General features: G+C 46.5%; 1 protein-coding gene across 1 annotated transcript; it reads left to right on the top strand.

Annotated features, from left to right (window-relative positions):
* Positions 1-481: 481 nt before the first annotated feature.
* On the top strand, positions 482-27,261 carry LOC144611343 (equilibrative nucleobase transporter 1-like). Its single transcript, XM_078430409.1, has 13 exons — positions 482-671; positions 5,772-5,901; positions 7,918-7,964; positions 8,091-8,167; positions 10,006-10,098; positions 10,896-11,035; positions 13,201-13,910; positions 19,299-19,469; positions 22,442-22,558; positions 24,458-24,650; positions 25,124-25,247; positions 25,866-26,024; positions 26,827-27,261. The coding sequence occupies exons 1-13, from the start codon at positions 482-484 to the stop codon at positions 27,259-27,261; spliced, it is 2,586 nt and encodes an 861-aa protein (XP_078286535.1).

Raw genomic sequence — 27,261 nt, 5'->3', positions numbered from 1 at the left:
CGAGGAGCGGTCGTGAGCGAGACGACCCTACAGAAGCAGTGCTTTGGGGAGCCCGATCATGTCAAGAGGACGCAGCGGAAGAAGTATCCTTCCGTCAAATGTGCCATGTTGATGAAACGGTAGAGTGCTGGAGGGGCAGAGCTGAGGGAACGCTGCAGTCACTGGGACACTGTGCTGAGGGAACGCTGCACCGTCACTGGGACACTGTGCTGAGGGAACGCTGCGCAGTCACTGGGACACTGTGCTGAGGGAACGCTGCACCGTCACTGGGACACTGTGCTGAGGGAACGCTGCACAGTCACTGGGACACTGTGCTGAGGGAACCCCGAATAGTCAGAAGGGCAGAGTTGACCGATGTCCATACGATCTGAATGACCCTCCCGATGGACTGATACGTTGCCGGAAGTACAGGGATAGTTATTGACAATTGGAGAAACATTGATTTCTAAGCATATCCCGTGTTTGTCTGTGAGTTGCTCCGATGTTCCGGTTGGGAGAGCGAGTCAAGCCGTATTTAACACTTGTTACGGGGATCATAGAGTGCTTTGGCTTCGCAGGGTTGATCTATGGATGGCCCTCCCTTGTGTTTGTTTTGAAGAAAGAAGAATACTTCGCTGACCTCTGCCTCCCATTGCATAACTCCAGCGATTTTGGAGCAAGGAATGTCACTGGTGAGTGCCCGTGGGACAGGGGAGAGGACAAAATCAAACGAATATACAGATAGACAGAGATGGACGGTGGAGGAAGACATATCAGTGAAAAGTGAAATGTTGATGAAATGCAGGGCAATGGATTAAGGAGACCAAGTTAAAGAGTAGACACAGATCGAATATGCTAAGAACGACGGTCGCAGTGACACAGTTGGAAACAGGCAGTCGTGCAGAGAGTGTGACGAGCGAGTGTGAAAAAGACACATATGTGGATCTGAGAATGTCACGATGAGATGAGAGTATCGCAGAAAAGTAAACATGAAATCTAGCAGCAAATAATGTCCTAACTTATGTTCTCCCTATCTATCTTTCTATCTTCTTCAATCGCTTTTACTCGTATTGCGAATGTGGAGGGGTGGAAAAACTGAGACAGAGTTGTGAAAAAGGGAGAGTAAAAGAGGATAAGTAGAAGTGGGAAGTGGAGGGATAGCTGGAAACGCAGGGCATGAATATGGGGAGAGAGAAGGGAATGACCGATGGGCGAAGATTCAAAGTGTAGGTGAGCGATTGGAGTAAAATCTCTTGTACTGAAAAGTGTGCAGGATGAAGGCAGGAGAAGCGAGACTTTGATGCACTCACCATTGGTGAGAACGTTTCAGGCAACGCTGCAGGAGCGGGAGATTAAATGGGCGGCGTCACTACTGCGGGCAGGACTAGGTTCAGGCAGAAGGTTTTTCCTCTTCATCAGGTCGCTGCATTGCTGTGCGCACAGTGGAACATTGGAAGCTGTGACTCCTCACTCTTAAATAGAGTTGTATTGCAAATATTCTCTTTATTTTAACAGATGGAACTACAGACGCTGAATTGGAATAAATAAGTTTAACTGGAATAATTCATATCAGGCAGCATCTTTGGAGAACATGGATAGGTGACGTTTTGTATCAGAACCCTCTTTCAGACTTACCTGAACGTAGAAAACTGGCAGAGAGGTGGGGGCGGGGCAAAGCCTGGCAAGTGATAGGGCGATGCAGGCGAGTTTTTTTAATGATAAGTCACATAGTTGGACAAAGCCCAGAGATTAATATATACAACCGGAAAATCTGTTCGGCCTCACATGGTATTCGGCCCAAGTATTCGGCCAAACGATCGATTCTACGCTTGGTCTCTACAATGTCAAGGAGGGCACATGGGGACACAGGAGCCAGGAGATAATGAACGATAAGGTCCACGTGAACCTCTATATCCATGGGAGAACTGTTGGAGTAAAGGAGGAGGTATGGAGAGAGGTGTTAATTCCCCTGCGGTTATAAAGGTAAGTATCTGAGGAGGGTGTATTTGGGTAGAAATGGAGGATGGAATCAATGAGTTATGGAGGGAGTAGTGTCCAGGGAAGTAGGATCAGGGTGAGATGGGAAGGTGTGACTGGTGGCAGGATCCCTTTGAGGGTCGCAGGGATGTCGTAGAATGCTGGGTTGGGTGTGGAAAGAGAAGGAGTGAAAATGGAAAAGCAGGGGAGGTCTGTCCTTGATCCATTTTAGGGGGGGGGGAGTGGAACGACAAGAGATGCCGGTGATTGATCTAACTCCGACAGCAGGGAATAAACCGCGTTTTCAATTGGCTGCAATATCGTGTTTGTATATCACGAAGGAATTCAAAGTTGCTGGAAAAGTAGATATTCTGTCTCGATCCCTCTCAACATATCTGCCTGGTGGTCACGTGCCTAGTCTCATATGTTCAGAATCTCGCTTCATAGATTACATATAATTACATAGAAAATAGTTGCAGATGAGGCTATTCGGCCCTTCGAGCCAGCATTGTTAGTCATTGTGATCATGGTTGACCATCCACAATCAGTAACCTGTGCCCAACATCTCTCCATATCCCTTGATTCCACTAGCCCCAGAGCTCTATCTAACTCTCTCTTAAATTCATCCAGTGATTTGGCCTCCATTTGCCCTCTGTGGCAGATAATTCCACAAATCACAGCTCTATGGGTGAAAAAAGTTCCTTCGCACCTCAGTTTTACATGGCCTCCCCTTTATTCTAAGACTGTGGCCCTTGGTTCTGGACTCCACCAACACAGGGAACATTTTTTTCCTGCATCTAGCTTGTCCAGTCCTTTTATAATTTATATATCTATATAATATCCCCTCCCATCCTTCTAAACTCCAGTGAATACAAGTCTAGTCTTTTCAATCCTTCCTCATATGACAGTCCCGCCATCCCAGGGATCAATGTCGTGAACCTACGCTGCACTGCCTCAATTACAAGCATGTTCTTCCTCAAATTAGGAGACCAAAACTGTACACAATACTCCAAATGTTGTCTTATCTGGGCCCTACACAATTGCAGAAGAATTTATTTACTCCTATACTTAAATCCTATCGTTATGAAGCCCAACATGCCATTAGCTTTCTTCACTGTCTGTTGTACCTGCACGCCAATTTTCACTGAATGGTATACAAGAAGACCAAGGTCTCGCTGCACTTCCCCTTTTCCTAACCTGACACCATTGAGATAATAAGCTGCCTCCTTGTTTTTGCCGCTAAAGTCGATAGCCTCACATTTCTCTACATTATACTGCATTTGCCATGCATCTGCCCACTCACTCAACCTGTCCAGGTCACCCTGCAACTTCCTAACACCCTCTTCGCAGTTCACACTGCCACCCAGCATTGTGTCATCTGCAAACCTGCTAATGTGATTTCTAATTCCTTCATCCAAATCATCAATACATATGGTAAATAGTTGCGGCCCCACCATCGAGCCTTGCGGCATTCCACTCGCCACTGCCTGCCATTCTGAAAAGGAACCATTTATTCTCACTCTTTGCTTCCTGTCGGCCAACCAATTATCTATCCATGTCAACACCCTACCCCCAATACCGTGTGCTCTCATTTTGCTCACCAATCTCCCGTGCGGGACCTTACCAAATGCTTTCTGAAAGTCTAGAGACACCCCTTCATCCATTTTATTTGTCACGTCTTCAAAAAATTCCAGAAGATTAATCAAGCATGATTTCCCTTTCATAAATCCGTGCTGACTTGGACGTCATTTTCCTGCTATCCAAATGCACCGTTATTACCTCTTTATTAATTGACTCCAGCATCTTCCCCATCACCGATGTCAGGCTAACTGGTCTGTAATTCGCCGTTTTCTCTCTTGCTCCTTTCTTGAAAAGTGGGATGACATTCGCTATCCTCCAATCCACGAGAACTGATCATGAATCTATTGAACATTGGAAGATGATCACCAATGTATCCACTATTTCCAGAGCCACCTCCCTGGGTACCCTGGGATGCAGACCATCAGGCCCTGGGGATTTATCAACCTTGAATCCCATCAGTCTACCCAATACTAATTCTCGCCTAATGCAAATTTCTTTCAGTTCCTCTATCCCCCTATATCCGCTGTTCTCTAGTACATCTGGGAGATTGTTTGTGCCTTCCTTAGTGAAAACAGATCCGAAGTACCTGTTCAACTCTTCTGCCATTTCCTTGTTAACCATAATAATTTCACCCGTGTAAGCTTTCAAGGGACCTACATATGTCTTTGCTAATCTTTTCCCCTTAACATATCTGAAGAAGCTCTTACTGTCCTTCTTTATATTCTTGGCCAGCTTCCCCTCGTACTTCATCTTTTCAGCCCGTATTGCCCGTTTTGTTACATTCTGCTTTCCTGTGAAAGTTTTCCAATCCGCTGGCTTCCTGCTACTATGTGATATGTTATATATCTTCCTTTTAGTATTATTCAATCCCTAACTTCACTTGTTGAAAAGTGGGATGACATTCGCTATCCTCCAATCCACTCAGAGAGTGGTGAAGGTGTGGAATTCTCTGCCTCAGAAGGCAGTGGAGGCCAGTTCGTTGGATGCTTTCAAGAGAGAGCTGGATAGAGCTCTTAAGGATAGCGGAGTGAGGGGGTATGGGGAGAAGGCAGGAACGGGGTACTGATTGAGAGTGATCAGCCATGATCGCATTGATTGGCGGTGCTGGCTCGAAGGGCTGAATGGACTACTCCTGCACCTATTGTCTATTTGTCTATTGTCTATTGATCATGAATCTATTGAACATTGGAAGATGATCACCAATGCGTCCACTATTTCCAGAGCCACCTCCCTGGGTACAAGCTGCTCGAAGAAACTACTTCGTAGTCACTCTACTGACTCTCTTTCGTGCGGTCCAGAACCAACATGATTATCCCAGTCTACCTGCATATTGAAATCCCCCATCACCACAGTGGCATTATCTTAGTTACAGCCAGTTTTAACTGCGACAAGTTACACTCTAAATCCGGGCTACTATTTGGGGGTCTGTAGATAACTCCAATTAATGTCCTCTTACCGTCACAATTCCTCGACTCTCTCCACAGTGACTCGACCTCGTCAGTCCCTATGTCAATCCTCGCAAGGGACTGAATTTCGTCCCTCCTCTGCCCACCTGCCTGTCCCTACTAAAGGAGTATAACCCTGAATATTAAGTTCCCAAGCCCAATCCTCCTGCAGCCACGTCTCTGTAATCCTCACATTGTCATATCTACCAATTTCTAATTGAGCCTCAAGGTCATCTACTTTACTTCTTATACTTCGTGCATTCATATACAATACTTTTAATACCTTACTCATCTCCCCGTTCACATAGATTCCCATTACACTTGGCCATACTCTCCTATCCCTCTGTGAGCTTTCTTTCCCAAAAGCTTCCTTTCACGATTGTTCATTCAGATTGCTGCCTGCTACCCGCGCTACCCTCTATCTCACAGTACCGCTTCTCTTACAAGGTGTCCTTACACATCACAGTTGCCATTTTCATATTCCATCCACATTGTCTTATTCTATATCGTTGTCCCCGCTTGGCTACGTTATCAGAATTTATTTCCCTCCTTCACACTAAACCACGTTTCCATTCTATCTAACACTTCAGGTTTCTTCTTTTTCTCCTTCACCTTTGCCTATCGCGGTGATTTACATTTTTCCTTCGTTCAAGCTTTCTTTAATTTTCAAACAGCTTTATTCATTCCCTCCATCTCACTGTCTTTCTCCCTCTCTCTCCTTTCCTTGCTTCCTCTCTCTCCACATCTCTCTTTCTCTTAATAACTCTCACCAATTGTCCCTCCGACTAGATTGTGTTATGCAGGATGAACGATTCACGCTGATCTTCACCATTTCCACTTCCGTCATGTTTGTCGGAAACGTGGCCAACGGCATCCTGATCGACTACTTCGGTACTTTAGTCACCCGCCTCCTGGTTATGTAAGTCACTGGTTTGCTTGGATTAGTGTTGGTGCCGGCAGAGCATCAAGATGAGAGGGGATATACTGAGCGACGTTGCAGGAGTCTTGGTGGAGTTGAAGGAGTTGGGATAAGTGGGTCCTGGGATGGGTCCTGGGAAGATGTTGGCCGGAATGGTCGCAGTGTCGCGTTGTAACACAGGAGAGGGATTCTGAATTAGGAGGGGAGAAATATTTAAACAATAGCAGGGCCAAAAGTACAGTATGCAGAAAGCATCAAGTGGATAAAACCAAACGTTCATCTCGGCATATTACGAGAGGCCATTGAGAGAAATGAATAACCAAGGACGAAAGGCAGTTACAGGAGTTTCTGCTATAATTAGGAGGCATAGTTTGAACCCTTTATAGATGGAGTTAGGGCCGTCCGTGATCCCAAAGCACTCAATAAATTAAGCGAATCTGAAATCTAAATAAAATGCTGGAAATATTCAGAAGCTCCCCCATCCCAAGGACATGAAGGGCTTTAGGGTAATTGACCTCTGCAAAAAAGAAGAACGGCCCTGGTGGTCGGGGAGTGGATGAGAAAGTGGGATAACATAGAACTAGTTCAACGGCTGATCGATGGTCAGCATGGAATCGGTGGGCTGAAGAACCTGTTGCAACACAGTATCACTAATCAAGTTAAACTAAATAATGTCAGGCAACAACTGCGGTGAACGAAACACGATTCACGTATCGCCTTGACGACCGTTCATCGGAGGTATTAATCCAAAGAGATGTTGTCTGAGATGTTGAGATTTTCATCCGTTGTTGTTCTTTTTTATGCCTTCATCCATTATTGTTTTCGTGAACATTTAGATTCGCGGGGGCCAGGGAAGGGGAGTTGTAGGGTGAAATTATTGGGGTCTATTTCGCATGGCACTATGCCTTAATGTTGTATAAAACTGACAAAATATAATCGAGTTAACTTCTCCAGGCCACAATCTTTCATCGCAAATCTGCGTCACAAAATAGGCCCATTTATATAAAAAGCGGCTGGCGAAAGTAAAAGAAAGCCCATGATTGTCTGGCCGTGATGGAGTAAACTGTTCAGGAAATAGCTGTTCAGTCTTGCAACTAAAAGCATGGCGCGCATAGTGCCGTCCCAAGTTATGCAGTGACAATCACATCGATCAGTAAATTGTCCCGGATATATAAACTATCCAAAGCACCGCATCGCAGTCATCGAAATTGCGCCCTATTTGCCTCGAAGCCTGGTCCGGTGCACCTGAAATTCAAATTTCCACAATTTAAGAAAGTGCGTTCAGTGGCAGATAACTCAAACCGTAGATATATCCGTGCTCTAAGGATCGGAGCCACAAACTGGGGTTACTTTCGGCACAGCTTAATGTATTGATGTATATTTCCAAAAAGAAGCAAAAGAGATTATCTAGAACTCCAGCGCTCGAGACGGTAAAATGCGCGCAAGTTTCAATTGCGAGATAGGAAACTCTATAACACACGACGACACGGAAATTGGAACGTTCCACAAACGGACCCGATGCTCCGTATTGTGATAAAAATAATGTAAGATGGTTGAGCATTCGTTCATTGAAAGTTATTTCGGGATATGAGGAAAAACTAGTGATGTGGAGTTATATTGCCCATCAGTGATAAACCAGAGCAAAAGTTTCCTTTGGATTAACGCCGTGGCGAACGGGGAGAGGAGGGGAGAAGTAGTGGAAGGCGCAAGAGTGGGGACACATGGGTAGCTATAAGATGAAGCGCAATGGCTCGGCAAGCAGGTCGCGATCCCGAAGATGTCTTCCGATTAGTGTCATCCACCTCCAGGTGTGGGGCCAACACTGGCAGTAGGCTTTTTGCCGAGGCCAAGATTTTATGAAGCTCGATTCGTCCGCGAGGTTTGATACACCCCACTAGTCAGCAGATTGTTGAGTATCTCTTTAAAAAGTGCTGACCGGTGAGGGGCTGAGGGCCGAGATATATGGGATGGGATGTCGCAGCCAGTGGTTAATCCTTTGAGGTTGTATCTTCCCAGATCCATATACACAACGGGCACGTTGATGATCGCATTCTCCGCCTCTGGTGAGTCAAACTCCCTTCCCCTTTACCTCGTTAAACCCACTGCGCTCGAGTGGAAGCTGGTGGAGAATGAGAGTGGGAACGAGCGGGAGGGTGGACAATAAATTCTCTCATTTCCATCTGTTCCAGCCTCGGCCGCGCTGCTGTTCCCCGCTGTCTCATTTTTGGGAGTGGGAGGACTCTCCTTGCTCATTACAAACATACAGGTGAAGGATGGCGGAGTTCGACGTACTGAACCGGAGGACTGCCACCTGTGAGGAGACTGTGGGAAGGGAATACTGGGGGGACAGAGAAGCAATTCAGGACATCCACATCGCCATTGGAGGGGCAGTGCGCGGCGAGTGCTGCCCGTTCAGGGTGGCAGTGGGCGGGGGGTGGGAGTGGGGGGGGGGTCTGCTCAAGTACGCCCATACTGTCGGAGAGGCATTGCAGAGATCCGGTTGTCCAAAAGAGGGTGGGGGTGTGCAATGGGTTGACCTCAGGTACTTCCTCATCGTTTAAGGGCAGTGCTGACAGAGTCCTGTCCTCGGGATGGCTATAGATTGGAATCTACTTGGGAACTACCGCATTGTAGGGGGGACAATGGAGCGAGGGCGTTGTCCTGTCAGGGTTGAAGTGGAGCGGGATTCTCCTCGGGAACATCACACTGTTGGAGAGGTAGTGTAGGGGAATCTGTGTCGTGCGGGCAATAGGAGAAACCAGGCGTCAGAGACGACCATGCTATTGGAGAGGGAGTGGTGAGGGATTGCTGACTTGTCGTGATCTGAAAAGACTGACACCTGCCTTGTTCAATCAAGCGATTTATTCACAATTAGGTTTTTGAGTGAACACGCGTTGCACTCATTCGCACCTATCCCATACTATGCACCACTCTCTCAAAACTGGCTCAATCAGTGTGCCCCTCTCACAAACAGACACTCAGATCGTACGTCCTACTCTTAATACGACACATTATCAAGTGTAGAAACAAGGTTTAGATATTAGTAGCCAGAGTGCTGGAGTATCGCAGCGGGTCAAGCAGCATCTCTGTAGAACCTGAACAAGCGACCTACTGGTCGGACCCTTCTTCAGACCGAGTGAGCACACGTTCCTGTAGTATTTTATTCATTCAACACACGCGCTCCGATGGCACTACCTTATTGTCGTGCCTTCGACATTTTCACACTCTTTTCATACTATCCCTGCGAAACTGTGGTCCTCGTTCAATACTATCTCTTCCAACATTGTGACCATTTTCAGTGCTGTCTCAGTGGTATTGTGGCCCTCTTTCCGTACCGTCTCTACGAAACTGTGGCCCTCTTTCGTAAAGGTTCTCCGACGTCGTGCCCCACTTCCGCTACTGTCTCTCCGATATTGTGTCCCACTGTTCAGGACTCTCTCTCGGATGTTGTAAATCTGTTGCCATACTATCGATCTGGTGTCTTCACTTCCTTATCTCTCCGTCATTTCAGCCTCATTCCATACATTGTTGCCATCTTTCAGAGTGAAATCTCCGACATTGTGGCCCCTTCTCAGTACCGACTCTACGATCCCGTGGCTTATTTTTCCGTACCACCTCTCCAACACGTGACCCAATTTCATACCTACGCTCTGATATTGCAGTCATTCTTCAGTTTTATCTCTCGGATATTGTGATTCTCTCCTGACGACGTTTCTCTGACATTGTGGGCCTCTTTCAGTATTAGCTCTCCGAGAATGTAATTCTCTTCCGCTACTGTCGCTCCATCATTGTGGCACTCAGATAACGTGGCGGTCCATCAGTGCTATGCTATCAGAGTGCTGTATTTTGTGCTGCACACGGATTTGTAGACCAGTGCACATGTTAATAAAATGGCTTCCATTAGTGTAATTGGAGTTTCGTGGTGGAGGCAGTGGTACTTCCACAATGCATGAGACAGTTTCACAGATGAGGAACATCAACTAACAACATTGGACACTAATATATTCTTGGCTTCACTTTCGCACTGTGCAAACATAACGGGGCATTATGTGCATTATCTGCGTACTCGGCTACACGCTGACTGATGTTTTCATACCATGGCAGGTTGGAAATCTATTTGGGTCCAAAAGATCGACAGTCATCACGTTGTACAATGGTGCCTATGATTCCTCAGCAGTCAGCCTCTTGGTGGTCAAGGTGAGGTTTACTGACATCGAATTGAAACAGAGCATTTCGCGCAATGAATCATGGATTGGGAAACCTGGAGTTTGCTTTCTCTGGGTGACCGAGTGTGGAGAGGATATTGGACAGAAGATGTTTGCCTCAGGTACCAAAGGATTCGGGTGTGATTTTTGCGTCAGGGACGGGGGGAGCAGCGAACACGTCTCTGGACAACGATGGTTACGATATTGAAGAAAGTATAGAAGTGTCAAAGTAAGATTGAAAGACAATTGAAAAGGTGAAACATGTGTAAGACGAAGGGGGGAAGAGCGGGGATCAAGGAAAACCGGGAACTGAAGCAAATATGATGGGCTCGTTCTGTCGCATTAATATCTATCAATCCACTTAAGAGGACACCACGAGACAATGATCGTTGCCTCCTGCTCCAGAATCAAAGTTTGGCTTGCTAACCCACTTCGGCCAGTGCACACCGTCACCAGAATGGTACTGAGTGGTGCTTAGAATTGGTGGAGTGGCACATGTTAAAGAGTGGCTGAGCGAGAGCCGAGGTGCAAGTTGCAAGGCCTCGGAATGGGTAGAGAGAGAAGAAAATGTAGGGAGAGAGATCGGTGGAATGTTGCATGGATAAAATGAAGACACAAGTAATTATGTCGTATTGGGAGTATGTGAGAAACGAGAGATAGACTGTTCGAGGAGGAATAAGGTGGGACGTAGGAGTGGAGAATAAGGCTGAGGCAAGCGTTACTGTTAACGATTAACTGTTTTGCATTGAGCCAAATTCCTAACACCGTTTCTCTGCCTCTTCTTTTCAGCTGGTGTATGAAGCTGGTTTCTCATTGATGTCAATCTTCTTGTTCATCAGCTGCTTTAGCTTCTTCCATGTCCTTCGCACCATATTCCTCTTTCCTCGGAAACGCATCCCCTACCCTCTGCCAGATGGGTATACTTACGGGTAAGGCTCAGAATCAGAGTGGGATCAAATGTGTGAACAAAGCAAGCTAAAATGGCGTATGGAATTTCATCCAAGATTTTGGGAGTCTGCGTACATATCAAATGTCAGTAACAAGTGACAACCCGATCGGGAGATGAGGCGTTTTGCGCCGAGAATTGAGCCCCAGGAGAAAGTTACAGGCTGAAATCAAATTTAGGTTTAGACAATAACACAGATCGGGGATATTGAACATACAGATGCACAGGAATGCGTCACAGCTCCGATCACGTCGAAAAATCCGCTGGTTTATATCCGGAACGTGGCGACCCGTGATTGATTTAAACATAAGATGAAGTTGCAGAATCATTGAAGATCACAACAGTGAAATAAGAAACTTCGACCACAACGTACGCTTTGTATTTGTGCCTACCACCTCCGCTGGCAGCATATGTCAGTTTCCAACCTCTCTCTGTGTAACTAAACCCTCCTCGTAACCTTTAGCTTTAAATCCTTGACCCCTTGCACCTCACTCCACAATCGCGGGTAAAAAAAGATTTTGAATGTCGACACTATCAATGCCTTAGGGGCGTGCCAGAATTATACATAGGAAAGACAGGAGGGTGAGCACGAAGCTAGAATCTAATCAAAGGAAACGATGGTTTACCCTGAGAAAAACAACGCGTTTGAACAATCTTCATGTAATGCAGTGGACCATGACTTCCGACAAATTAGATATCCAGCAATAATGCAGACCGCCATCTACAGAAGTGGAGACAAAATATGCTGGAATATTAAGTGCAAAACCAAACTGCTGATGTACTTTGTGGGTGTGGCAGCATTAGTGAACTGATGATGTTTTGGACCGGGATCCGCCTTCTTCCTATATTTCAACGGTGTGGACGTTGACCTTTGTTTTCCGATTTCAACACCACCTTCCTCATATACCCAACCTCTGCCTCTTTTATACATTGCTGGCCAATTGACCGCCTCATCACTTACTCCTTCTCTCGTCCTATGTACTCTGACATCACATTCCTAAAACAACGGTGCCCATTGTTCAACTCGTTCGTTCTCTTACATGCAGCATTCCTCCCTCTATTCCAGATTTAATTTATTTCCCGTGCATTCTCCCTCTCTTCTTTCCTCTCCCACCCTGGTACTCCGAGAAGCTTCACTTCCCCTGATTAATTTTGCTGCTTGTGTGTCTCGTTGTCACCTTCCTCTCAGCCAACAGTGAACCATTCTACATTCCCTTTGATCACCGTCTGCTTTGATCTGTCGTTTTCACACCTTACATTCTCATTGTTCCCTTCCCTATCTCTAGTTTCCATCTCCCCTGATTCTCAGCATGAGGAAGTGTCTCGACCCGAAACATCATCCAATCCTTCTCTCCAGTGCTGCTGCCCGTTACGCTGAGTTACACCACTCGTCTCGTCCTTAGTTGTTAAACCCCGTACTCCTCCTATGTTCAGTCGTTTCCATGTAGAACACTAATTATACAACCGTGTACATCATCACATTTATAAATTTACAATTAACCGTTTACATTAGCAATCATCCTCCCTTCAACGTTTTTCACGCGAATAGTAATTTTAATATCAGCGAGTTTCACATTCAAATCTAGTTGATACACAAGATGTTTATACACAGAATAATAACTATATATTAATGAGCAACGTTCTGAAACCTAATCAAACGACACTGAGTTCGTTACTAGCTGAAACGCGAACAAGGCATTTGGTTCATAAATATACAATAAGAGATACCTGGAAGTGTTTCTTGGTCTGCAATCTGAACGAGGAGTTAATAAGTTTAACATGTATCTGGCAGTGAGTGACAGACTGGAAGCTAAATGCACGAGTTAGCGCGAGGCAAGTTATAGATATGCGCAGGACAAAGTTACAGACTGGTATCAATGGGCGGATTGAAGGTTTTTCAAGATAAGAGCAATTGCTCGAGACTTTGTCAGGGCAGAGATGTAATTAATGTTCCTAGATTTTTGTGTTGTGTCCGAGTATTATATCCGTGCAATGACACACGGGTAGAATGACGCGGGGCAGGGGTTGTCGTTAAATCGCAAGTGCTATAGATCTCTTGAATTAGTAAAAGTAATCTTCCATTCTATGTGCCTCATTCGACAATAAGTTTGATCCGTCTTCCAATCCCACCCTTATCATTCCACCCAGATTGAATTGCGCCATGTTTCGATGCAGCGCAGTCTCAATTAACTCTGGTCGGGAAGCGGCTGAAACCGAGGAAATGGAAGGTCAGCGGAAGGAAATGGCGGAAGGAGACGCTGTCAATGGAAGGGTGGAGACGGAAGGACACGTTAGACTGCGATTGAAAGAGATAGAAGAAGACGTTGGAGATGGAGGGCCGGAGATGAACGGACACCGCAGAGTGGAAAGGGAAAAAACGGAAAGACACTCCGGAGAAGGGTGGGAAGAAACGGAAAGAGACTTCGGAGATGGTAGACAAGAGGCAGAAGCAGACGAAAGGAAGGAGGTGGAAAGCGACGATGGATCGGGAAGGGCCGTTGGGGACGGTAGAAAGAGAATGATGAATGAAGAAGATGCTGCGGTTCATGTATCAGAGACTGATGGAAACATCGCAGAAGAGAGGGTGAAGATGGAAAAAGATAAACTCAAAGAGACCGAAGAGAACATGCGAGAGGGGATTAAAGAGGGAATCGGGGAGAATAAAATGGGGGCTGGAGCGAGTTTGGATGAAATAGAAAATCATGAAGCGGAAAGGGAAACTGGGGGAGACTGTAGAGAAGAAAGTGGAGAGATGGAATCAGAAAGTGATGACAGAACGGCGAACAAAGTGGGAAACACGGCGGATGGACATGCACAATCGACTGACGGTGGAAATCTGCAGCTCAGCGGACTAGAAGGTAACAATTCCACACACCTGTCCTCCAATACGCCACTACCTCCCTTGCTACTCCGTCACTTCCCTTCTGAACATCTTCATTTCCAAACCCGCTCTATTTTCCGCGTTCCCCCTTTCCCTCGCAGCGGCAGAGGTCCGGGTTTAATTCTGACATTTGGAGTTGTTCGTCTAATGTGGAGTCTACGCGTCCTCTTTAAGACCGAAGGTTTCCCCGAGATGCCCTGGTTACCTCCCAGGAACTAAAGACGCTCGGTCATTACGTTAACTGGCCGTTGTGAGAGGTCACTCGGTTATAGTTGAGTGATTGTGCCTGGACTACAGGTGATGAGGATGCGTGGAGAATGTCAACATTGTGCAGGAATAATGCAGGATGAGTACTATAGGCGGCAATTTTGAGAATTATCAGGAAGGTGAGTAGGTTTCAATATGGCTAACCCCAGACCGCACATACTGGAGAAACGTGATGGGACAAATGGCCAAGAATATAATCAGAAGAGCAAAAGAGCAAGCTGAAACAGTCTTCTGAAAAGCAGGCTTTCTCATCAATAAGGGGGGGGGAGCTGAACCGAGAGGATAGTCCTTTGCATAATAGGTATAATTTGTATAATTTGTGAATACCGAGGTTAAAGTATTGTATTTGAAAGCCCGAAATATAGAAAACAAAGTGGATGAGCTTGGGGCTCAGTTAGATATTGGCAAGTATGATGTTGTGGGAATTACAGAGACATGGCTGCAAGAGGAGCAGGGCTGTGAGATGAATATTCAGGGGGATACGACCTATCGAAAAGACAGACTGGTGGGCAGAGGGGGTGGGGTCGCGCTGTTGGTAAGGAATGATATCCAGTCCCTTGTATGGGGTGACATAGAATCAGGAGATGTAGAATCAGTATGGACATAACTGAGGAACTGTAATGGTAAAAAGACCCTCGTGGGAGTTATCTACAGACCCCCAAACAGTAGCCTGGATATAAGGTGCAAGTTGAAACAAGAGTTAAAATTGGTGGTTATTTCAACGTGCAGGTAGACTGGGAACATCAGCTTGGTAATGGTCCCCAAGAACGGGAGTTTGTGGAGTGCCTTCGGGATAGATTCTTAGAGTAGCTTGTACTGGAGCCTACCAGGGAGAAGGCAATTCTGGATTTAGTGTTTGTAATGAACCGTATTTGATAAGGGAACTCAAGGTAAAAGAGCCATAAGGAGGTAGTGGTCATAATATGATTAGTTCTAATCTACAATTTGAGAGGGAGATGGGAAAATCGGAAGTGTCAGTATTGTAGTTGAGCAAGGGGAACTAAGGAGACGTGAGAGAGGAGCTGGGCAGAATTGACTGGAAATATACCCTAGCAGGGAATACGGTGGAACAACAATGGCAGGCATTTCTGGGAATAATACAGAAGGTGCAGGATCAGTTCATTCCAAAGAGGAAGAAAGATTCTAAGGAGAGTAAGAGGCAACCGCGACTGATAAGGGAAGTCAAGGACAGCATAAAAATAAAAGATAAGTATAACTTAGCAAAGGAGAGCGGGAAGCCAGAGGATTGTGACTATTTTAAAGAGCAACAGAAGATAACTAAAAAGGCAATACGGGGAGAAAAGATGAGGTACGAAGGTAAGCTAGCCAATAATATAAAGGAGAATAGTAAAAGCTTCTTTAGGTATGTGATGAGGAAAAAGATAGTTAAGGCAAATGTGGGTACCTTGAAGACAGAAGCAGGGGAATTTATTATGGTGAACAAGGAAATGGCAGACGAGTTGAACCGGCATTTTGGATCTGTCTTCACTAAGGAAGATACAAACAATCTCCCAGTTGTTCTAGTGGCCAGTGCTCCTAGGGAGACGGTGGAACTGAAGGAAATTCACATTAGGCAGGAAATGTTGTTGGGTAGACTGATGGGACTGAAGGCTGATAAATCCCCAGGGCCTGATGGTCTGCATCCCAGGGTACTTAGCGAGGTGGCTCTAGAAAACAATTGGACGCATTGGTGATCATTTTCCCATGTTCTATTGATTCAGGATCAGTTCCTGTGGATTCGAGGGTAGCTAATGTTATCCCACTTTTTAAGAATGGAGGGGGAGAGAAAACGGGAAATTATAGACAAGTTAGTCTGACATCAGTGGTGGGGAAGATGCTGGTGTCAATTATAAAAGACGAAATTGCGGAGCATTTGGATAGCAGTAACAGGATCATTCCGAGTCAGCATGGATTTACGAAGGGGAAATCATGCTTGACTAATCATCTGGAATTTTTTGAGGATGTAACTAGGAAAATGGACAGGGGGAGCCGGTGGATGTAGTGTACCTTGACTTTCAGAAAGCCGTTGCCAAGGTCCCACATAGGAGATTAGTGGGCAAAATCAGAGCACATAGTATTGGGGGTGGCGTACTAGAAACATAGAAACATAGAAAATAGGTGCAGGAGTAGGCCATTCGGCCCTTCGAGCCTGCACCGCCATTTAATATGATCATGGCTGATCATCCAACTCAGTATCCCGTACCTGCCTTCTCTCCATACCCCCTGATCCCTTTAGCCACAAGGGCCACATCTAACTCCCTCTTAAATATAGCCAATGAATTGGCCTCAACTACCTTCTGTGGCAGAGAATTCCACAGATTCACCACTCTCTGTGTGAAAAAAGCGTTCTCATCTCGGTCCTAAAAGACTTCCCCCTTATCCTTAAACTGTGACCCCTTGTTCTGGACTTCCCCAACATCGGGAGCAAGCTTCCTGCATCGAGCCTGTCCAACCCCTTAAGTATTTTGTAAGTTTCTATAAGATCCCCCCCTCAATCTTCTAAATTCCAGCGAGTACAAGCCGAGTCTATCCAGTCTTTCTTCATATGAAAGTCCTGCCATCCCAGGAATCAATCTGGTGAACCTTCTCTGTACTCCCTCTATGGCAAGAATCTCTTTCCTCAGATTAGGAGGCCAAAACTGGACGCAATACTCCAGGTGTGGTCTCACCAATGCCCTGTACAACTGCAGCAGAACCTCCCTGCTCCTACACTCAAATCCCATCACTATGAATGCCAACATACCATTCGCTTTCTTCACTGCCTGCTGCACCTGCATGCCTACTTTCAATGACTGGTGTACCACGACACCCAGGTCTCGTTGCATCTCCCCTTTTCCTAATCGGCCACCATTCAGATAATAGTCTGCTTTCCTGTTCTTGCCACCAAAGTGGACAACCTCACAGTTATCCACATTATACTGCATCTGCCATGCATTTGCCCGCTCACCTAACCTATCCAAGTCACCTTGCAGCCTCCGAGCAACCTCCTCACAGCCAACACTGCCCCCCAGCTTTGTATCATCCGCAAACTTGGAAATGTTGCATTCAATTCCCTCGTCCAAATCATTAATATATATTGTAAATAGCTGGGGTCACTGCACTGAGACTTGCGGTACCCCGTCACTGCCTGCCATTCTGAAAGGGACCAGTTTATTCCTACACTTTGCTTCCTGTCTGCAAGTCAGTTCTCTATCCACATCAATACTGAACCCAGTATCACCAACCCCTTCCCCCACTCCTGTCTCCCATGCCATCGCCAAACCCTTCCCCCACTCCTGTCTCCCAGTCCATCGCCAAACCCTTCCCCCACTCCTGTCTCCCAGTCCATCACCAACCCCTTCCCCCACTCCTGTCTCCCAGGCCATCGCCAAACCCTTCCCCCAGTCCATCACCAAACGCTGCCACTAATCCTGTCTCCCAAGTCCTTCACCAAACCCTTGCCCCAGTCCCAGTCCGTCACTAAACCCGTCCCCCGGTCATGTGTCCCATCCATCTCCAAACCCCACTCCCTCCAATTCCCAACCCAAACTCCACCACCAAACCTTTCCCTAAATCATCAGGACAGCAATGATTCAAGACTGATTCACACCACCATCTTAGAGTAATAGAGTTGTACAGCAGACAAACAGGATCTTTGGCTGACCAAGTTGACAAATTAAGGTAGCCTGACCTATATATCCGCATTTTCAGGGAAAGCTTAAAATGCTCTCAATCTCAGATTGCAGAGAATTGTGGATGTAGCCCACTGACATCGATAGAAAATTGGGTGGCAGACAGAAAGCAAAGAGTGGGGATAAATGGGTCTCTTTAAGAATGGCAGGCAGTGACTAGTGTGGTACCGCAAGGCTCTGTGCTGGGACCGCAGCTATTTACAACATGCATTAATGACGTGGATGAAGGGATTAAAAGTAACATTAGCAAATTTGCAGATGACACAAAGCTGAGTGGCAGTGTGAACTGTGAGGAAGATGCTATGAGGTTGCAGGGTTACTTGGAAAGGTTGTGTGAGTGGGCAGATGCATGGCAGATGCAGTTTAATGTGGATAAGTGTGAGGTTATCCACTTTGGTGGTAAGAATAGGAAGGTAGATTATTATCTGAATTACGTCAAGTTAGGAAAAGGGGACGTACAACGAGATCTGGGTGTCTTGGTGCATCAGTCACTGAAAGGAAGCATGCAGGTACAGCAGGCAGTGAAGAAAGCCAATGGAATGGTGGCCCTCATAATAAGAGGAGTTGAGTGTAGGAGCAAAGAGGTCGTTCTGCAGTTGTACAGGGCCCTAGTGAGACCGCACTAGGTGTGCAGTTTTGGTCTCCAAATTTGAGGAAGGATATTCTTGCTATTGAGGGGGTGCAGCGTAGGTTCACTAGGTTAATTCCCGGAATGGCGGGACTGTCGTATGTTGAAGACTGGAGCGACTAGGCTTGTATACACTGGAATTTAGAAGGATTAGAAGGGATCTTATTGAAACATATAAGATTATTAAGGGATTGGACACTTTAGAGGCAGGAAACATGTTCCCAAATTTGGGGAAGTCCAGAACCAGGGGCCACAGTATGAGAATAAGGGGTAGGCAATTTAGAACGGAGATGAGGAAAATCTTTTTCAGTCAGAGAGTTGTAAATCTGTGGAATTCTCTGCCTCAGAAGGCAGTGGAGGCCAATTCCATGAATGCTTTCAAGAGAGAGCTAGATAGAGCTCCTAAGGATAGCGGAGTCAGGGGGTATGGGGAGAAGGCAGGAACGGGGTACTGATTGAGAATGATCACCCATGATCACATTGAATGGTGGTGCTGGCTCGAAGGGCCGAATGGCCTACTCCTGCATCTATTGTCTATTGTCTATTGTCTATAAATGCTAGACTTTGCAAGCCGAATGCCACATTTTGCACAATGGGTTCAGTATATATGAAACATGAACGTCGTCGGTATACGACCTACACCCGCTAACGCACGCCCCTCTTAAACACATACACGTTTATCCACCATCGCCCGCTGAAATATTTACATGAAATTGCACAACACAATTGCTTCTACTTTATGTGTTTACTTCTGCTTTGTGTGTTTACTTTCCAATGACACTCAGCTCCCTCTCCCTAGGCTCATTGAACAATGAGGAAGAAAAGGTTCCTTCCCTCTGGAATTGCGTCTGCTCCAGTCTCTTCCTCACACAGCTGATTTGGGTCTCAGTCATTCAGTTGCGGAATATATTGTTTATCGGGACGGTAAATTCCATGTTGAATTTACTGGCGGACGGTGATCCTGGGCAAGGTAAGGGGTAATAGCCACTCCCGATACAAAGTGGGGAAAGGGTAACCAGAGAGAGTGTGGGATCAATCGGGAATCAAAGGGGTCAACTCTGTGTGGAGCCACAGGAGACGGGCAAGGTCTCTGTGAGTATTTCTGTGTATTTAGCGAGGAGAACGACAGGAGGACAGAGGAATTTAATGGAAGTGTATTGAGAGCAGTCAGTGTTACGATCGGAGAGGTGCTGAAGGTACTATCGTGTACGAAGTTAGACAAATCTCCAGGGACAGACTAGATATATCCAAGGACATTGTGGGAAACCAGAGCGGGAATTGCGGGAGCCCTGGTTGAAATTTACGAGTCGTCTTTAAATACTGGAGAAGTGCCGGAAGACTGAAGGGTGGCAAATGACGTGTCTCGACTTAAGAAGGGTTGTAGGGATAATGATGGGAACTATAGGCCAGTGAGCTTAACATATGTATTTGGATAGTCATTAGAAAATATCTCCGCTGTAAAGATACCCAATGACTTCGCCTCCGCCGCCGCCTGCGGCAAAGAGTTCTACAGATTTACAACCATCTGGCTAAAGAATGTTCTACTATTCCTATCTACGTTTATTCTGAGGCTGCGCTCTCTGACCTAGAATTTCCCAGTATTGAACACATGCTCTCATTGCCCACTATATCTACCCCCTTCATTATTCCGGAGGTTTCTATGCGGTCCCACCCTCAGACTTCTCAACGTCAGATCGTAAAGCCCCAGATCCATTAAACGCTTCTGATACGTTCAACCAATCATCCACGGCGTCATTCTCATAAACCTCTTCATGACCCTCGTCAACGCCAGCACATCCTTCCTCGGATACGGCGCACACTATTGCTCACAATATTTCAAACGTGTTCGGACTAACGCCTTTGTATTGTATCCTTATTTTTATTTTGTTGTCTTCTGGAAATGAATGATAACCCTTCATTTTCCTTCCTTACTACCTACTCAACCAGTAAATTAACCTTTTCGGGAATCCAGCATCAGCACTCCCAAGTCATTCTGTACTTTCCATCGAACTGGGTCCTGGACTTAATATGCACCATCACCTCTCTCTCGAAGCACTAAATGTTTATGGATGCCAGGTTTACTGGACTCGGCTAATTAAGGCACACCAGCTGAGACGGGATAATAGTCGTCATCTTGAAGGAGTTGAACCACAGATGAAGTTGTCAGATGTTAAATATGTCAGTAATTTCCACTGCACGTTGGTCCACAAACGTCTTGATTATGCGCCCTGGGACTTCATCCGGACAAGTTCTTTGCCGCAGATTCATTCACGGGAATGCAGAATTTACGTCTGCTACAGTAACCTTTGTTGCATATGCGCCCTTTCTGACGTTGGCTGATGTTCTGACAGTGGCTGATGTTCCTCCACCGACTTTCTATTCAGAGTCGGCATCGAATGCATTGAGCTCATCGGGGAAGAAGCCACTTTTGCGATGTTTACTGTCCGACCTCGGTTTGCGGCCTGTTATAGCCTGCAAGCTTTGCACCATCATAGAATAGCCTCGAGAATTCCTTCAGCATAATCTTTAAAGATATTAGAGAAATTAATTGTACCAATATACCGCATTACTCTGCGTCAGGTTTCATAATGTTCTCGGAGGGCTTTATCCTTGTCTGTATTAAGACGGGTGTCCATGTCCACAGGAGACCCCCCTTCCCCCGCCCCTGCCCCCGCCCGCCACGTACACGCATGTCCCAATTACAGTCAGGTACATAACACACGATGCGCAATGTTCTATCCTCGACCACTTGTGACTTACCTGATCCAACTTTAGATCCATAAGCTATTCTCCCACAGATGTGTGTCCTGATCCTCACACTGACCCGTATCCCAATGTCCAACATTTGCCTTCAAGTATCTGCACAATTGGACCCTTACCCAGAAATATGAGGATATACTCAGACACGTAGCATAATTGCTTCCCAGATATTTAATCCAAATCTCAGCCAGAACTGTACACCGAATCTACAGATCTATATCGTACTTCACATTAATATCAGCCACATCACGATTCCCTCATCCCATTGCTCATACAGGCACACTTCGGATGCGTCCCGTGTCTTTGACTAGGATACCACCGCACTCTCAATTCGCTATCCCAACGCTCAATCAGACCTGTCTCCGAATTCATGACTAAACATTTTACCATCCATCATAATCAACATTATCTCAATTAGAGTGTTCGAGTTCTTGAGTCAAACGGCGCGGACACAGGCCATTCAGCCCAACCTTCCCACACCGTCCACCATGTCCCATCTACACTTGTCCAACCTGTTTACGTTGTGCCCATAGCCCTCTAAACCTATCCTGTCTAAGTGTTTCTTAAACGTTGGAATAGTCCCTGCCTCAACCACATCATCTTGCAGCTCGTTCCATACACCTATCACCCTTTGTACGAAAAGGTTACCCTTCAGATCCATATTAATATCTTTCCGCCTTCAAAGTAAACCTACGTCATCAGGTTCTCGAGTCGCGTACTCTGGGCAAGAGACACAGATCTACCCGATCTATTTATCTCCTATGTTTTCCACCTAAACATGATCACCTCTCATCCTCCAGCGCTCCAAGAAATGGAGTTCCAGCCTGCCCGACCTAACCCTGAAGCTCAGACACGAGTCCCAGCGAAATCTTCGTATATCTACTCTGTACCCTTTCCAAGTTGACAACATATTTCCTGAAACAACGTTCCCAAAAATGAACACAATACTCTAAATGCGGCCGCACATTTCGCCACAAGATTGTATTTTTATCTGTATCGGGTATTTTCTTTCCTTAAATGGCTCTGTTGTCTGCGCCTTGGTTGCCCCATTAACGCTCTCTCTGTAACTCTTTCACGTGACAATCCATCGCTCCACCCTTCCCACGTTCTCTCTAATGTTGCAGGCACCATTCTTGTCACACAACTCATTGTTATTTCTAGCTCTGTTTTTTTATTATACAGTCAGCAAGTTTACAAACGCCTTCGCCATTATCCAATTATTCGGCATCGTGTGCGCGCCATGGAATGGCTTGATCTTCGACCGACACAAACGGGGAAATCAGCGGTTGAACACATCAGGTAACCCGAGAGTTCCGAGTCGCTTCCACTCAATTACATATATTTGAAACACAAACATAAGATAGACGAGGGCTAATGTTGGATCGTCAACGTGTACGTGGGAGCTATGTTATCTTACTTTTTAAGAAAGGGGGGAGAGAGAAGACTGGAAATTATAGACCAGTTAGCCTGACATCAGTGGTAGGGAAGATGCTGGACTCAATTTTAAAATAATTAATAATGGAACATTTGGATGGCAGAAACAAGATCTTTCCGAGTCAGCATGGATTTGCGAAGGGGAAATCATGCTTGACGAATCTTCTGTAAATTATTTGAGGATGTAAATAGGAAAATGGACAAGGGAGTGTCAGTGGATGTAGTGTACCTGGGCTTTCAGAAAGCCCTCGATATGGTCCCACATAGGAGATTAGTGGTCAAAATTAGAGCACACGCTATTAGGGGTAGTGCATCGTTAGAAAATTGGTTGGCAGATCGGAAACAAAGAGTAGGGATTAACGGGACCCTTTCAGAATGGCAGGCAGTGACTAGTGGGGTACCGCAAGGCTCGGTGCTGGGACCGCAGCTATTTACAATATATATTAATGACTTAAATGAAGGGATTAAAAACAATACACATTAATGACTTAAATGAAGGGATTTAAAGTGACATTAGCAAATTTGCGAATGACACAAAGTTGTGTGGCAGTGTGAACTGTGAGGAGGATGCTATGAGGATGCAGGGTGACTTGGACAGGTTGTGTGAGTGGGCAGATGCATGGCAGGTGCAGTTTAATGTGGATAAATGTGAGGTTATCCACTTTGGTGGTAAGAACAGGAAGGCAGATTATTATCTGAATGGTGTCAAGTTAGGAAAAGAGATCTGGATGTCCTTGTTTATCAGTCACTGAAAGTAAGCATGCAGGTACAGCGGGCAGTGAAAAAAAGCTAATGGCATGTTGACCTTCATGACAAGAGTAGTTGAGAATAGCAGCAAGGATGTCCATCTGCAGTTGTACAGGGCCCTAGTGAGACTACACCGGGAATACTGTGTGCAGTTTTGGTCTCCAAATTTGAGGAAAGACATTCTTGCCATTGAGGGAGTGCAGCTTCGTTTCACTAGGCTAATTCCCGGAATGGCGGGACTGTCCTATGTTGAAAGACTGGAGCGACTGGGCTTGTACACACTGGACTTTAGAAGGATGAGAGGGGATCTTATTGAGATATATACGTTTATTAAGGGATTGGACACGCTCGAGGCAGGAAATATGTTCCAAATGTTGGGGGAGTCCAGAACCAGGGCCCACAGTTTAAAAATAAGGGGTAGGCCATTTAGAACAGAGATGAGGAAAACCATTTTCACTCAGAATGCTGTAAATCTGTGGAATTCACTGCCTCAAAAGGCAGTGGAGACCAATTTTCTGGATGCTCCCAAGAGTTAGATAGAGCTCTTAATGATAGTAGAGTCATGGGGTATGGGGTGTGGACAGGAACGGGGTATTGATTGCGGTTGACCAGACATGAACACGTTGAATGGCAGTGCTGGCTCAAAGGGCCGAATGGCCTCCTCCTGCACCTATTGTCTATTGTCCATTGTCTATCTCACACCCCCACTTAGCCCATTTCTCACCCTTACATTTCTTCTCACGGACTCTCAGGCCAAACCTTGCATTGTTTATGTAATGATTAATCTGTCTCTGTCACTTCGGTCATTTGTGTTCCTGTAATTGAACAACAGCATATTCTCTCCGACCCTCATTCGCGCACAGTCTCTCCCTCTCTATCCATTTTGTTCCAGCCCCTTCCCTCTCCACCGGGGAAGTCAATTCCTCCCACCCTCACGGATAAACTATCTGGAGCGGGTAGGATATAGTGAAGCTGATGGGCAGCGCGGATAGTTAACGAATTTTTCCTTTTTCCCAGGCTCGGCTTGCTGCGAGAGACTGGCGGATATGCAGTCGGCGGTGCTGTCTCTCGCCATTACCGTCACGTTGGGTGTCGTCTTCTCTGTCAGCGCCGCCATCCCCGTGTTGGAGGTGCAGTACCTGACCTTCATCATGCAAATGGTCAACCGCGCATTCCTGTACGGCGGACTCAGTACGTTCATCGTCATTACGTAAGTGAACTCGGCACATGAGGGATTGATTATGGTTGAGTAGCCAAAGCCCGAAGCATTAGATCTGAATTTTGGCAATCAGGACTGCCTGTAAAATGCCGAATCCTCCTTAAGAAGACGACGAAATGAAACCGGCTGACTCCAGGTGTGGAGTGAGTGTTCCCTTGGCTTTGTTTAATAAACGCCCAATGGAGGTGATTCTCGGATGCAAGCAATATGTGAGTTTGGGACTTGGCTCACCTGGATCATAAATACCAGCAGGGGGCAGTGCTGCCGGAACTCAAAATACACAGGGCGGAATTTTTACGAGCGGGGAATTTAACAGCGGCCGCTGCGGCACCAGTGACAGCTCCGGCACCTAAAACATTAGCACTGCAATACTGAATACCAGCCTGTATCAGTTAGGCCAATTGGACAACTGATGCATTCGTGGGCACGATACAATGCTTTGCATTAAAATTCTACTCTTGCAGGTTCCCTCTGAGTCACTTTGGGAAAATCTTGGGGATAACGATGGTTCTGGCAGCCGTGGTCTCTCTGCTCCAGTACCCCTGCTTTATACTCGTCAATGGACCTTTGCAGGGAAACCCACTGTACGTAAGTATCAAATTACTGAAGTTTCTGTGAAACCCACGGAGACCCCGCCAAAGTCTTCTGCAAACAACAGACACAGGAGCAACAGTTTTTGCTATGGTATTATGTTCAATTGCATGCACCGTACTTTAGGGTGGATGTCACTGGTTGGAAGAGGAGCGGAGAGGAAATAACTGGGCGGGATGCAGCGGGGATACAGGAGGAGCGGTGCTTGGCCTTCAATAGAGACGGTTCAGGGGAAATGAGGCAGATGTGACGAACTGAGCGAAAATCTGTCGTGAGCAAATGAGGTGGAACGAGATGAGGATTAGTGGCTAACAGCTCGAGGCTGATAGCGGTTGGGTGTAGAACCAACGTGAAGCTGAGAATGGTTTGCCCAGAGATTGTGTGGCGCTGCCTGATGGAGACGTTGTGGGAAATGAGTGGAAATAACGAGTCGTGTGCTGACGTGGGTATGGGACGGGGAATGGGGTGGGTAGGGAGTTATGCGAATTGCCAGCACAGAGCAGATGGTCCCACTGACTATCTTTGCTGAGCACTCGAATTATTCGTTGTCACATCGGGGCGGTCTTTTCTCAAAAACTAATCTCTCTCCATGTCTTCGTTTCCATTACAACACAGTTAAACATCGCACTCGTCGCGCTGGTAACGTTGAGTTACGCCCATCCAATCAATGTATATTTCTACTGCCGACGGGAAACTCGCAGACGGATACGCGAAGCCACACCAGTTCCTGCCCAACAACGATGGATATCTGACCCGGACGGGGCGGTGCAGCGTGTTTGAAGTGGCTTACTTTATGGGAGTGTCTGCGGTCGGTACTTGATACTTCCATTGATACTTCATTCCTAACTACAATTAATTTCTGTACACATAATGCCCCGTCCTCGGTTTGTTTCGTCGACAATCACTTTCATTTTATATTCTTTAAATCTTGAACCATTCGACAATTTTTGCATGGTTTCTCGCCTATCCTTCCCGACACATCATGATTTTGCAAAACTGTATCTGGTGGGATAGAGCGGCAGGGTTAAAGGGGGAGAGGTGTATTTGTAGGTTACGTACCTAATTTGGACAACTCGATAAGTTGAGAGCTACCCAAGCTGAAAATAATTGTAATTATAATTGTAATTTTAATTAATTGTAATTAGGTCATTTATTACCCAATTATGTAAACATACAAGGAATTTGATTTGCCAACAGCCATAAAAAGAGCAACAAAATAAATAACCACATAAAAAATAAACATCTATCTATATACTAAAACTCTTGTTTGTTTGTTTATTTGTGACTGAACTTCAGCCAAAACTGAACCAGATAGCACGACATTTTTAGCCTCACTTTATTCACTGACGTCGCTTTAATGGTAAAAAATGGTAGTTTTTATTGAAATCGGTGTTATATATTTTAAGTTGTTCACATTTGAAAGGTTTTAGAAACACCCGCATGCGCAGTTCGGGCTGGTCCTCATCTAAGATGGCCGCCCGACCAGCGCCTTCACTTGGTGACTTGGTGACTGCGCGTGCGCAGCTGGGAGGGAGGTGGGGAAGGTCGTCATTTTCGTCTTCCCACTTCCCGCCAGAAGCCGTTTGGTTCCGCGGCCAAAGTGGAGGGAGCGTCACCGTCGCCGCTCCAAACCCCGGGCGTCTCCATCATGGCGCCGCTCCGTCCCGGGGACCCCACCCCGCCATCACCGCTGCCGCCGCCCGAAACTCCGGGCGTCTCCATCGCTGCCGGGTCGCTGAGCCCGGAGCCCTGGAGCGCCGCCATCACCGCCGGCGGACTCAACCCCGGGCTTCTCCATCACCGCTCAGCCCCCGAGCTGCCGCTGCTTCTTCCCGCTCTAAACCCCGGGCGTCTCCATCGCTGCCGCGTCGCTGAGCCCGGAGCCCCGGAGCGCCGCCATCACCGCCGGCGGACTCAACCCCGGGCTTCTCCATCACCGCTCAGCCCCCGAGCTGCCGCTGCTTCTTCCCGCTCTAAACCCCGGGCGTCTCCATCGCTGCCGCGTCGCTGA

This window comes from Rhinoraja longicauda, chromosome 3 (genome assembly GCF_053455715.1).
Source record: "Rhinoraja longicauda isolate Sanriku21f chromosome 3, sRhiLon1.1, whole genome shotgun sequence".
Classification (NCBI taxonomy): domain Eukaryota; kingdom Metazoa; phylum Chordata; class Chondrichthyes; order Rajiformes; family Arhynchobatidae; genus Rhinoraja; species Rhinoraja longicauda.
This window is presented reverse-complemented; position numbering and strand designations above follow the sequence as displayed.

Coding starts and splice junctions, on each gene's coding strand:
- LOC144611343 (XM_078430409.1), top strand. CDS start 482: ATGTTCCGGTTGGGAGAGCGAGTCAAGCCGTATTTAACACTTGTTACG. Junction 8,168..10,005: donor TGCTCATTACAAACATACAG/GTGAAGGATGGC, acceptor ATACCATGGCAG/GTTGGAAATCTATTTGGGTC. Junction 22,559..24,457: donor TCAGCGGTTGAACACATCAG/GTAACCCGAGAG, acceptor CCTTTTTCCCAG/GCTCGGCTTGCTGCGAGAGA.